The following is an 11481-nucleotide window of genomic DNA, read 5'->3' as shown; positions in this document are numbered from 1 at the left end:
TTTGCTGACACAACTACAATCGATGGAGTTCGTAATAGAAAGAACCTTGAAATTCAGGAAGGAACCAATTTTGCATGTAGTGCGGGAAGTGAGAGGCGGGCTCCGAGAAGCGATATATGCATTCACAAGGAAGCGAGGGATGCATACACAGGGAAGCGAGTGATGCGTGCACAGGGAAGCGAGTACGCCGCTGCAAAGTCGGGGATTTTAACTAATCGAACTAATTGCCAAAATAAAACTCTCAGAATTCTGTTAATCCCGGGAATTACGAGGTGACATCCTAAATGAATCTCACTGGGTAGGTTTAACCAAATCGGCCTATACTGGTTACTTATTGCACGACCATGATAACAACGTTACGCATTTTGTTTGGTGCAGGGCAGGGAAATATGCCGGTTTTATGTGGTGCCACTACTGATCAATGCCGTCAACGAAATGCATAATCTAAATCCAACACGGGGCGGGGCTGTGGTTAGTTAATTGTTAGAGACGTGTAAGGCAAAAAAATTGTCATGTTACATGGTCATGGGATACCATTCATTATATTGCCTTATTGGACCTCTTGTTCGCCGAGAACCTTAGACTGTCAGTTGGTAGGCCTATATATTATTATTATCGCTATCGACGCAAGCTCTTTAGTATACGGGGCGCCCCGAACCGGCCACTCTCAGGACTGGGTGAAACCCCTTGTTGTCTGTCCACACCAAAATTTATGACAAATGAACAAATTGAAGTATTTTCTTTTAAATATCTAAATATCTTTCAGAGAGTTCTTGAAATTAACAACGCTGTAAGTGTAACTGGGCAAGACCAGAGCCGAGCCTCTAGAGACCAGCCAGGCACGTAGGTTGGGCAGTGACAATTATTTGGGCAGTTATCAAAAAGAAAGAAATATGGCATCTTCAACTTCAGCAATTGGAGAGAAGCCTCTGATGGGCTTGACGTTAAATGATAACAAGGCTGGAATGCAGTCACTCGATAAAGCCAGAATTAATCAGATAATTTTTGACGCTTCGAAAGGTATATTTGGGCGAGACCGATGATGAATTGTTTGAATTGATCTCGACACTTGATGGATATTTGTTTGAAATGTTAAAGAAAATGATTTATTTTATCATTTTCTGATCAATTTCAGGCTCGAAATTCTATGAAAAAGAACTGAAGAAAGAAGACGAAATTAGAGAACGCATTCGAAAACAACAGCAAATTCTGGAACAAGTGTCACCGCAGCAGATAGCTTCAACTAAAATCATGGTATTTGTTAGATATCTAAATTAGATTAAAACACTAAGAAAACAGTAAACTTATTTGAGACTGCTAACTATTTAGTGCTCACAATTTTAAAGACTTATTGATTGAAAAAATGGACCAGGACCCAGTTCCACAGTTGTGAGTTAGGTTTAACTCTGAGTAAGTTCATTTTCAATTAGTTAACTCAAATCTTAACTCGAAACTGTGGAACTGAATCCAAAGGACTAGCCCCCCCTAAATTTTTTTAGGTGACCTAAAAAAATTTAGGAAAACATTTTTTTTAAATTTCATCAAGAAAAATGTAAATCATGGCAGCTGTCAATAAGAGAACACCAAAATTTCAAAATTTTGAACAGACCCCCTTTGATGGCTTTGCGCCTGTTGCACTCGTCATGTTGGGGTACCCTTCATGCATGATTACTTTAATGCCCTTCGCGACTACTTTTGTGCCCTTCAGTACCCTGGTCACCCACCTTACAAAAATCCTGGCTCCGCCCTTGGTTTATGTAATCTGAATGTAGTACTAATAAACCTTGTTAAGCTAAGAGAAAGAAGAAAGTAACATGTATACTGTATTTACAGTCGTTATTACTGAACTAAATTGTAGTAGGCTGACGAATACTCTTTTGTTTTTCATACCTAGGTCGAACAAATGATCGAATCGCTAGAATGCGAACGCGAATTGAATCGGATAATCGTGCACGTCGATATGGACGCATTCTACGCGGCGGTAGAAATGAGGGACGACGAAACGCTGCGCGACAAGCCGATGGCAGTCGGTGGAAACTCCATGTTGGTAAGTTTTACGCGAAAGAAAGAAGAGATGAGGAAGAGTGAAGAATCATGCCTATCTAGGCCTATAGGAGACCAGCTCTTCAGCTGTGTAATATTGTTGTAGCCATCTCAAAAATCATGGTTCGATAGTTGGTTCAGCGAGCAAGGGACCCTAATTCATGTGATGCTTTCATTGACCATGGCTAGCAATGCCTCATAACTTCTTAACTTCAGATATCCTACAAAGTGTATCAATTTGATCCGGATTCTTGTGGGGTCTGTTTGACAAACACTACGGAGCTTGATTTGATTTGAAAATTTGATAGTGTTGTTCAGAAAAATGAAAAAAGTTGTGCATATCAACTTTAGATTGATTACCTATTATATTAGATTTGATAAGATTTTTTATTGAAATTTAGTATCTTAAGTTATCTAGTAGTACCGGTATTAAAGATGATTAATCATTCTCAAAAATCTTTTTTCCAGTCAACGTCGAATTATATCGCGAGAAGATACGGAGTTCGCGCGGCCATGCCCGGATTTATCGCTCGAAAACTTTGTCCTGAGTTGGTAATCGTGCCGCCGGACTTCGAGAAATACACGTCGGTCAGTAAAGAAATACGTTCGGTACTCGCGGAATACGACGAACATTTTTGTCCGATGAGTTTAGACGAAGCGTATTTGGATTTAACGAAGCACGTGTCGGCGAGAAAAAACTATCCGCTCGAGCGGCGAACGTTCGTTCGGAATTCCGATGTAGAGGATCGATGCGTTTGCGGAACAACATCGACCGGGAATCAGCTGCTTCTCGACGCGAACGGAAATGAAATGGCGGGCGATTCCTACGATCTCGACCGGCGCGGCGCGACGGGTGATCGGTCAACTCATGTTTGCACAAAGTGCAATAAGAATTTGAGTGAAAATGTAATCGTTTTCGGTACGTCCGTCGCTGAAGCAGTGAGAGAAATGAGATTTAAAATCCAACAGAAGACCAAACTAACAGCAAGCGCAGGTAATTTGTTCATCGCATTCTAATGCTTTAACAATTTATCTTAGATAATGAAATAGATTTCATTGGCACAGTGTTGTTATTATCATTAAGCTGAAGCTTCTGCCCATCTTCAAAATAATTATTGGGGTGGTCGGTTATAAAATATCCTGAAGTATCTATGTAACCTAATTCGTGACAAAAATTGTTGTCTCCAAGACGTATATTCAGTGACTGATCATAAAAATGAATACTCTGAAGATGAGCACGAGCATTCTACCTAAAAGATCATCTGAATTTTTAGCTCCGCTGGGACCACAGGTCAGCAAAGCTAATGGGTTAGGGGGTGAGCCGTCGTCATCCGTCTGTTCGTTTGTGGTATGCAGCTTCTATTTCTTCAAATCACACAACGGAACTATATAAACCGATTGGCTCCTTGTAATAGATTGTAGTAGATATATTAGGTGTATTTCTTATGATTTTGGGTTTGGTCTCATCTACATGCTATATATACACTGCCATGAGTCCGAACTGTCTCCATGATTCGAAGATTTTTGTTTGATTGTGATAATTTGGCTTGAAAGGATATTCGGGTCTACTGTAAATACTGTTATCACGTACCAGTAACAGTATATGCATATCCGCTATACGCTTCATTTCAGGCATTGCACCGAATATGATGCTGGCGAAAGTTTGTTCGGATAGAAACAAACCGAATGGCCAGTTCGAGATCGCGCTGTCGCGTGAAGCAGTCATAGAGTTTATCAAGGACTTACCGCTCAGAAAAGTAAGATCGCTGTGAACATCAAAATCTGGGTTCATACTGTCGGTACTTCTTGATTCCTTGACAACGCTCTACATCAAATCTGCTCTAGTTTTTATAAATAGGCCCAACTCCTTGAAACTCCTAAATTAAACTCCTAACCCTGCCGTAATCAGCTAAGTACCTAAATATCCATAGACTTAAAATTTTGAAAAAAGGGAACTAGTGCTCAATACATATTATACACTGTGTTTATGGACGAATGTGGGTAGGGGGAAATGCGTCACAAGAAATTGTTGCGCAGATTGTTTTCTCATAATGTTTTATCAGAATACTTGATGCCTAAGTCACCGTAAGCCTCTGTAATTTCTCTTCTTGAATACTTCGCAGAAAGTCCTCAAATCTAGGAGTGACGTATTAGTATGAACCCGATGAAACTGTTACTGTTACTAGACCAGTGTTTGAGATAACTACCTGTATTTGCGTGTTTTCATAGATTTGCGGCATCGGAAAAGTTACCGAGAAAATGCTTAGCGCAATCGGCGTCGTTACCTGCACCGACCTTTACAACAATCTCGCGTGTGTTTACCATCTCTACTCGAAAATATCGTTCAATTATTTTTTGAGGGTCTGCTTAGGACTGGGATCGACTAGAGTGGAAAGGTATGTGTGCGCGAGAAGAAAGTATCAACGTTCTCATATTTCACCATTTTATTTTACCTAGATTAGTGTATGTATATACGTATGTAGCTCTGTATCCGAGTCATTTTCTGGTTGCTCATTCAGAGATGAAGGACGAAAGAGTATCAGCACGGAACGCACGTTCACCGAACTGTATCGACCTGAAGATCTATTCGCGAAATGCACTGAGCTCGTCGAGGCACTCGTGGAAGATCTTAAACTAGAAAAAATTACGGTGAAAACTCAATTTATACCTCAAACTTGGCTTAGATTTAACAGTTTTTAAGCAATGTTCCCGATTTGAGAATTTTTTTTCAATTCGAGTTGTCTACGATTTAAAAACGTTTCACTCTATTCTAGGGCAAAACAGTTACTATAAAGCTAAAAACAATCAGTTTTGAGATTCGCACCCGAGCTTTGACGATGGCCGATTATACTAACGATTTCGCGTTGATATGCTGCGCCGCCAGACGCCTGCTTACGACTGAAATCCAGAGGGTCGCGCCGGAATACCTTCGAATTCGTTTACTGGGTATGTATCGGAAAAATTAAGTTATAGTTAAGGTTTGATTTATCATCGTCCCGTGCACAGATTCGAACCTGATGGCGGACAAAAATTCGTGCCATAGAATTTTAGATATGCAGCATGTACTGACACAGTTTTACATTATCAAAATATACGCGCAATTTTCTTTTTTGTCGTAACAATAGGTGTCCGACTTTCAAATCTGCAGAACGCCGGTGACGCGGTAGCCAGATCTAAACAGCAAACGATTAAAAGCCTTTTGACCGTTAATCATCATCGGATCAATGAACTGGATTCATGCAAAGTTGATTCCAACGATGAGAGTTCAGCGGATGCTTCGTCGTCAAGGGCTACTGCTCGACATGGTAACGATTCTTCAGCAGGCTCTGCGTCGAATCATGTCGAAAAAGAACCTTCAACTAGCGAAAACAAAACCGAGACCGGTGCTCGCAATTCTGATGCAGATATGTCGGACCAGCACTGCGATCTTGGGCTAAGTAAACCAAAAATTATTGACTCTGCAATAAAGAACACTGACTCTAAGGTTACCGACACTCATCATCAGTTGCGCGATTGTGAAATTGCGAATGAGGTTTCAAAATCCGAAACTAACGTCGAAAATAGCGATAGCCCGGGTGTGATAGTAGAAAATCTCACCGCGACTACGGATTGCGATCTGCCGAGTCCGATCGCTCGTGCGGAACTGGAATTCGCCACCGCTGATACAAATCTCGAAACTGTATACATGTGTCCCGTGTGTAATCGCGACATTACTTGTCACGTGATGCGCGATTTTAACGATCATTTAGACGCGTGTTTGTCGTCTCGAGAAGTCGCCGACCGCGACGACAAACAATCGGATATCAGCGTAATTCGGACAATCTCTAAAACCAAGGTCAAAGTAAAACAACCGCCAGCTACGACGAAGCGACGAAAACGAAATTCCAGCCAACTGTCGTCGAAAAAGAAAGACACGTCTCTAAACGGCTGCGATATTAAAACTTGGATAACCGATAGTCAGGATATTAGTTCGAATTTCGTTAACGATGAAGACGACGAACGGGCAGCCGACGAGCAGTCGCAGCGATTCGTCTGTCCAATATGTAATCTGCCGCAACCTAAACTGAAAGATTTAGCGTCGTTTAACGACCACGTCGACGGCTGTCTGAGCCGAGGAACTATTCATACAATACTGCAAGAGCAGAAACAGCTCGACTCCAGTCTTAAACGGTAAGAATGTGATATGTTTAGATAAACGGGGTATTCAAGTCAATCTCAATTGAATCCACTAATTCTTCGCCCCCCCCCCGCCCCCACTCTTGACTGTTTATCATATGACTACGTATATCTCTGCATATATATCTACGTATATACATTAAACGATATGCGATTTCTATAGTACACATTTTGGTGAAATCTGCTTAATTCGGGATCAGTTTAAGCCAGATTTTTGGATGTTATTGACAGGCCGTCTATATGTAAAGATTTGTAAGTAGTACCTGATGTTTTATCAGGATTCCTCATTAACGGGATGAATTTCATCTGGCCTAAATGAACCGACTTATGCACATTCTACTGTACTGAATCTGGTTGTTTCAAGAATTTGTCTGACTTAACTCAGAGTTAGGCAATACAAGCTCCTTCTACACTTGCTTCTTAATTCAACGAGCTAGTGTTGACGTAGTTACAATGTATTACGAAATACCGTACTATTTAATTGTATGTATCCGAGTATGCCGAGTCTACTGTGCGAATATCTATTGGGTATTTTAATTGAATGTTTTTCTTCTTTCTTAGGAAAAATACTTCTCTTTCATTAAGCCAACCATCTCATGCCAAACGGAAGAAAATGGACTTGTTGCCGTTGAGTCAGACAACAACAATCGACAGTTTCTTCAGATGAAATTTTCTCCACCAAATAAGAAATAGGAACTCAAGATTAACGTGATTTGTTTATGTTTTATTATGTTTCAAAATATACATGTCAATTAATACTGATTTATGGCACATTTTTCATTCATACTGACATTATTTACTATGACTGATACTGCGTACATGTAACGATAATTTTCAGTTATTTTGGGTAGGAAAACCTGCTTAACCTGATCTAATCCGGACATTTATTTAAAATCCATTTGCGCTGAAACATACGTAGAATACAATTTTCATGGTAATCTGGATTTCAGTTTAATCTGGATTTATTTCATCAGTCGTGATATCAGATCTGAATTAAGCAAGGTTTACTGTACAATCAAACTTGCTTATTGTATGTAATTCGTCATCCGAATAAGTCATCACATCACTGGAATCATCTCCATTTTATTTTTGAGTCTTGATTCAATAGACTAAGTCGTCATTTGGAATAATTCATTAACGTAATGATGGTTCCAACAACACTGCCTATTATAGTGGTAGCAAAATGTTACCGGTATAGATTTTCAGAAACCTCGTTTCTCATCTCTGTTTTGAGCTTAAAAGTCGACCCGGCCAGCCGCCTAATTTTATTGCAGTTTACAAAATGGTCCGGCCGATTAGGAGAAACAAGGTATCATTTTCTGAGCCTTAGCAAACGGTAGAGACAAAATCTTTTTATCGTGCTACCGGTTTGAACGGAGTACAGAATCGACCGGTACCGCTAATAGGCAGAATCTCCCGTACAACGACTCTTAAGCGAGTTTTACTGTTACTTGTTGATAGGTGATCAACATCAGGCTAAACAAAAATTGTACCTTGTTACTCCGCAGTGGCCAGGTCATTTTAATATAAATGAATGAAATCTGTAATCAGTTCATTTTTATAGCTGCCAGGTCTGTTATGGTAGAATTGATCATAGAAAAGGTAATGTACAGGGTAGATAGGCGGCCAGCCGTGTCAACTTTTAAGCTCAGCAGACCAGAGAAACAAGGTATCAATTTTTTTAGCCTTGTAATTGTATTGCTATTCAGTTGGGTGTATGGTCAGTAGGCAGAGTCTCCTGTACAACAACTCTTAAGCGAGTTTGACCATTAATTGTTGATAGGTGATCAACATTATTGTGTAATCGTGTCGCTATTCAGTTGGGTATATAACCGCATCGACTTTAAAATCATTAGGCGTAACGGGTACATCGTCGACGATCTGTTCGCTGAATGCCAGGCCGATCGTAACGGGAGTTTTGTTCGTTTCGTCGATGCAACGCTGTAGATATTTATCGTAGTAACCTCTCCCGCGACCGCAACGGTTTCCATCCTTCGAGAAAGCTAATCCCGGTACGAGGATCAAATCTAAACCGCCTGTCAAAATTAAATTAAAAATGAAATCAGTTTTAATTTATGTTTTTATTTTGTCCAATTCGCAGCCTGGAACTGCCCTCAAACATTTACCATTTGTTGCGTGATTCCTGGATGATCGAAAGTTTGTTGATGAAATACCTACTGGTATGTAACTAATGATTGTCCGCTATAGGTTAGTCAATTACTACTTCTGAAAGCTATCATGAAAATTCTGGCCAAACAAAAATTGCAACAAAAGCGAGGATTTGTCCTGGCTGTGGACTGAGCCGAGAGGAACCACTGAGTGTCCCACAGTCTCTAAGCTGACAGTAATTTTACTATGACACTGGTATACTGTTCGAAGAAGTCTTGCCATGAAATTTCATCAAATTTTAAAATATGATTTTGATGGGTTTCGCAGTTCCTGGATTTTAGAGGTTCCATATTTACCAAAACTTGAATCTAGAACAGTATGGTTTTCATGTATGAATTTTTCATAGGTTAACTAAGATTCTTTGTTAAGGCATCAAGTTGTATAAACAGTAGGCCTAGACCCTGTATAGTCCCGCATTTTGATCCAATGCAGATATTATTTTTGGTCCATCTATAAATAAATGCACCAGGTGTATACAAAATATGACATTCAATCCAGATTCCTCATAAACTGAATTAATTCCATTTGGCCCCAAATGATCCGGACAATGCAGTGTCTACTGGACCCAGTTCCACAGTTGTCAGTTAGAGTTAACTCTTGAGTTAAAATCAGTTCATTTTCAATGAGTTAACTCCGAGTTAAATCTTAACTAGGAACTGTGGAACTGGGTCATGTATTGTATATATTCTTGATATTGCCAAATCTACAGACAAATTTTTACGAATTAAAATCTACATTCAGTTACAAATTATTAATTGTTTCATTCTATCAAGAAGCTTTTAGGAAATAGATCAAAAATATATCAATTATTTTTCATGTAACAAACCTGTGTTTAAAGCGTTTTCTCTGTTTTGCACGTCGTCATCGGCCGGTTGTTTTATCTTCCAAGCCGTTTCCGGCAGAGAATCGTAATCGGCCTGCGATTTCATCAGCAACATTTCCATGTTGTCGCCTTTATAGTATGGGATGAAGCATTTCTTCCCGGTTTTTAGAATTTCTTCGAAGATTCTTTCGGTGTTTACCTCTTTCGTCATGCTGAGGTAAACCGAAATTCGATGACTCTTCTGGAAATCTGGATGCGCGATCAACTAGATAGGGGGAAAAATTTTTAAATCTTATTTCAAGATTTTTTTCAAACTGCAGCCAGGTAATTGGTAACCTGTCAGTGGTTACGTTTCATGATCAGATATTTTTGTTGGTAGGGCCTAGTATAAATCCATCCTATTATAAAAGTTTACCACCTACATCAGCCAGGGTAGACCTATGAGTTCCTACGATCTGGTTACTGACTACCTTGAAAGGCATTGTACGGTAGGCAGAGTCTGGTGCAAAACATTTGAACCTTCAGATTCGTAGTTTGACCGGCTGATCTTGGTAAGCCATCCCTATCAGAGACAAGGGGTCTAGGACTAGACTAGGCGCTCATGTAGTCTGAATGCTAGTCAGTAACCTGTCTGTGGTTTAGTTTCATGATCGGATATTTTCACAAACCAAGCCCATCCGATTATAAAAAGCTTACCACCAACAATTACGTAACTAACTATCTGAATACCAGTCATTACGGGTTCCCTACAAGTTAATACAAGGGAACAGCGGCTAGGTACCGGTACTAGACTAGGGCCTACTAGGGGCTAAAGGCACCTGACGATAATAATACTAGAATAGACAGTCACTTCTGGCTGTGCTTATCTAGGCTAACCTATTAGTCAAGATGGGAATGAGTAAGATAAACCAGAGGGGATGACTATTATTGAGGCCTCACATATGCAGATGTCATGACTGAGAGTGAGACAGTTGCATGAAGAAACGGTCTTACCTTTTCACAAATCTTATTAGATTGAGTCATTATTTGACTCGGTTGAAGTTGTTTCAATAGGGTTTTAACTTGTTTTCTAAGAGCCTGTTTTGCAGCAGCTATTGAAGCCATCTCGATTTAAAAGCCTGTCAAATTTTGACACCCCTCAAAAAATAAACAATCAGCTCAACGACCTTGAGAAGAAAAGTTCAATTCAATTCATAGGAACGCGGGAGTGAATCTGAAGGTCGTTGGCCATGGATTTTTCGACATGACAACTAAAAACAACACTCGATTCGATTCGTATCCTGCTCCTCCTAAACCACCCGTCCATAAATACTTAACACATGACAACAGCACCGTTCATTTGATTAAACAGTAACATTATGTAGGTAGTCTAATCCATGGAGTGATGTGATTGTCGACTTACTTACTGTTGTTTTACTCGACTTGTCAACATGACCAGATTACTATTACGAAATTATTCGAAGTGGCTATTCGTACGGACACGTACGAATAATTCCGGAGGCTATTTGTGCGGACTCGTACGGATTACCCTGGAATTAATCCTACGGGAAGGGATAGGGATAGGGTAGGGTGAGGCTAGGCCAATGCCAATATCTAATTAAAACATTCAGCAAGCTCGGTGGTTTAGTAGGATGATGCTGCGCTGAAATTTACTGGCCCGGGTTCGAGTCTCACTTGACCCGCTCTATTTTTCTCTAACTCTATTCTCCACACTTTCCTTGAATTTTCTAAGTCGCGCACCTCTGTACGCATGCGCGGCGTTAATCGGCCATTCAGCGACAGTTATTAGCATACAGTTCCTAGTTCCGTACGAATAGCCTCCAAAGTAATCCGTACGGGTCCGTACGAATAGCCACAGCGTACAAAATTGACAGCCAGCCCAGTCTAATGTTGTCAACTAATGATACTAGCTTTGCTTTCAGATCTTGGCATTCTTTTACTTTCACAACGCACTATGCTGGCCGTCTAATATTAAATGTAACTGTCAAACCTGCGTCACTAAGAAAGCGGTGGCATTGGAACTGCAGCTGTGAAAGCTGCTGCAATAATCTACTGGATGGCTTTTTTCATTGGATACTGTACTATGTTTTTCATGAAATCTAAGTAAATTCCCTGTGGCTACATTAGAACCTGTAAAAAAAATCGGCAATTGGCCGCAGCAATCAAAAATTGCATCCAACGCGCCTAAAGAAATAACTGGTACCAATTTTGTATGAGAAATCTGAAATTTTCCCTGGCAGGGATTTGAACCTGATGAAGAAAATATTATA

At 40.1% G+C, this 11481-nt stretch overlaps 2 protein-coding genes across 2 annotated transcripts; one reads left to right on the top strand and one right to left on the bottom strand.

The window, feature by feature from the left end:
• The first annotated feature begins 226 nt into the window (after positions 1-226).
• Positions 227-6973, top strand: LOC141905307 (DNA polymerase kappa-like). The gene is made up of 11 exons (XM_074794144.1): positions 227-298; positions 767-1020; positions 1136-1254; positions 1895-2047; positions 2512-3037; positions 3676-3800; positions 4273-4439; positions 4563-4692; positions 4818-4989; positions 5169-6213; positions 6781-6973. The coding sequence occupies exons 2-11, from the start codon at positions 894-896 to the stop codon at positions 6884-6886; spliced, it is 2670 nt and encodes an 889-aa protein (XP_074650245.1). The 5' UTR covers positions 227-298; positions 767-893; the 3' UTR covers positions 6887-6973.
• Positions 6974-8031: 1058 nt separating this feature from the next.
• On the bottom strand, positions 8032-10359 carry LOC141905308 (5-formyltetrahydrofolate cyclo-ligase-like). The gene is made up of 3 exons (XM_074794145.1): positions 10205-10359; positions 9215-9476; positions 8032-8255 (listed from the first exon to the last, which is right to left on the bottom strand). Exons 1-3 carry the CDS (start codon positions 10313-10315, stop codon positions 8032-8034), a joined length of 597 nt encoding a protein of 198 aa, XP_074650246.1. The 5' UTR covers positions 10316-10359.
• Positions 10360-11481: the final 1122 nt, after the last annotated feature.

This window comes from Tubulanus polymorphus, chromosome 5 (genome assembly GCF_964204645.1).
Source record: "Tubulanus polymorphus chromosome 5, tnTubPoly1.2, whole genome shotgun sequence".
NCBI classification, from domain to species: domain Eukaryota; kingdom Metazoa; phylum Nemertea; class Palaeonemertea; order Tubulaniformes; family Tubulanidae; genus Tubulanus; species Tubulanus polymorphus.
The sequence above is the reverse complement of the archived record's forward strand: the minus strand, read 5'-3'. Positions and strand labels throughout refer to the sequence as shown.

Coding starts and splice junctions, on each gene's coding strand:
- LOC141905307 (XM_074794144.1), top strand. CDS start 894: ATGGCATCTTCAACTTCAGCAATTGGAGAGAAGCCTCTGATGGGCTTG. Junction 1,255..1,894: donor TAGCTTCAACTAAAATCATG/GTATTTGTTAGA, acceptor TTTCATACCTAG/GTCGAACAAATGATCGAATC. Junction 4,990..5,168: donor CCTTCGAATTCGTTTACTGG/GTATGTATCGGA, acceptor TCGTAACAATAG/GTGTCCGACTTTCAAATCTG.
- LOC141905308 (XM_074794145.1), bottom strand. CDS start 10,315: ATGGCTTCAATAGCTGCTGCAAAACAGGCTCTTAGAAAACAAGTTAAA. Junction 9,477..10,204: donor CTAATAAGATTTGTGAAAAG/GTAAGACCGTTT, acceptor CCCCCTATCTAG/TTGATCGCGCATCCAGATTT. Junction 8,256..9,214: donor AGAAAACGCTTTAAACACAG/GTTTGTTACATG, acceptor TAATTTTGACAG/GCGGTTTAGATTTGATCCTC.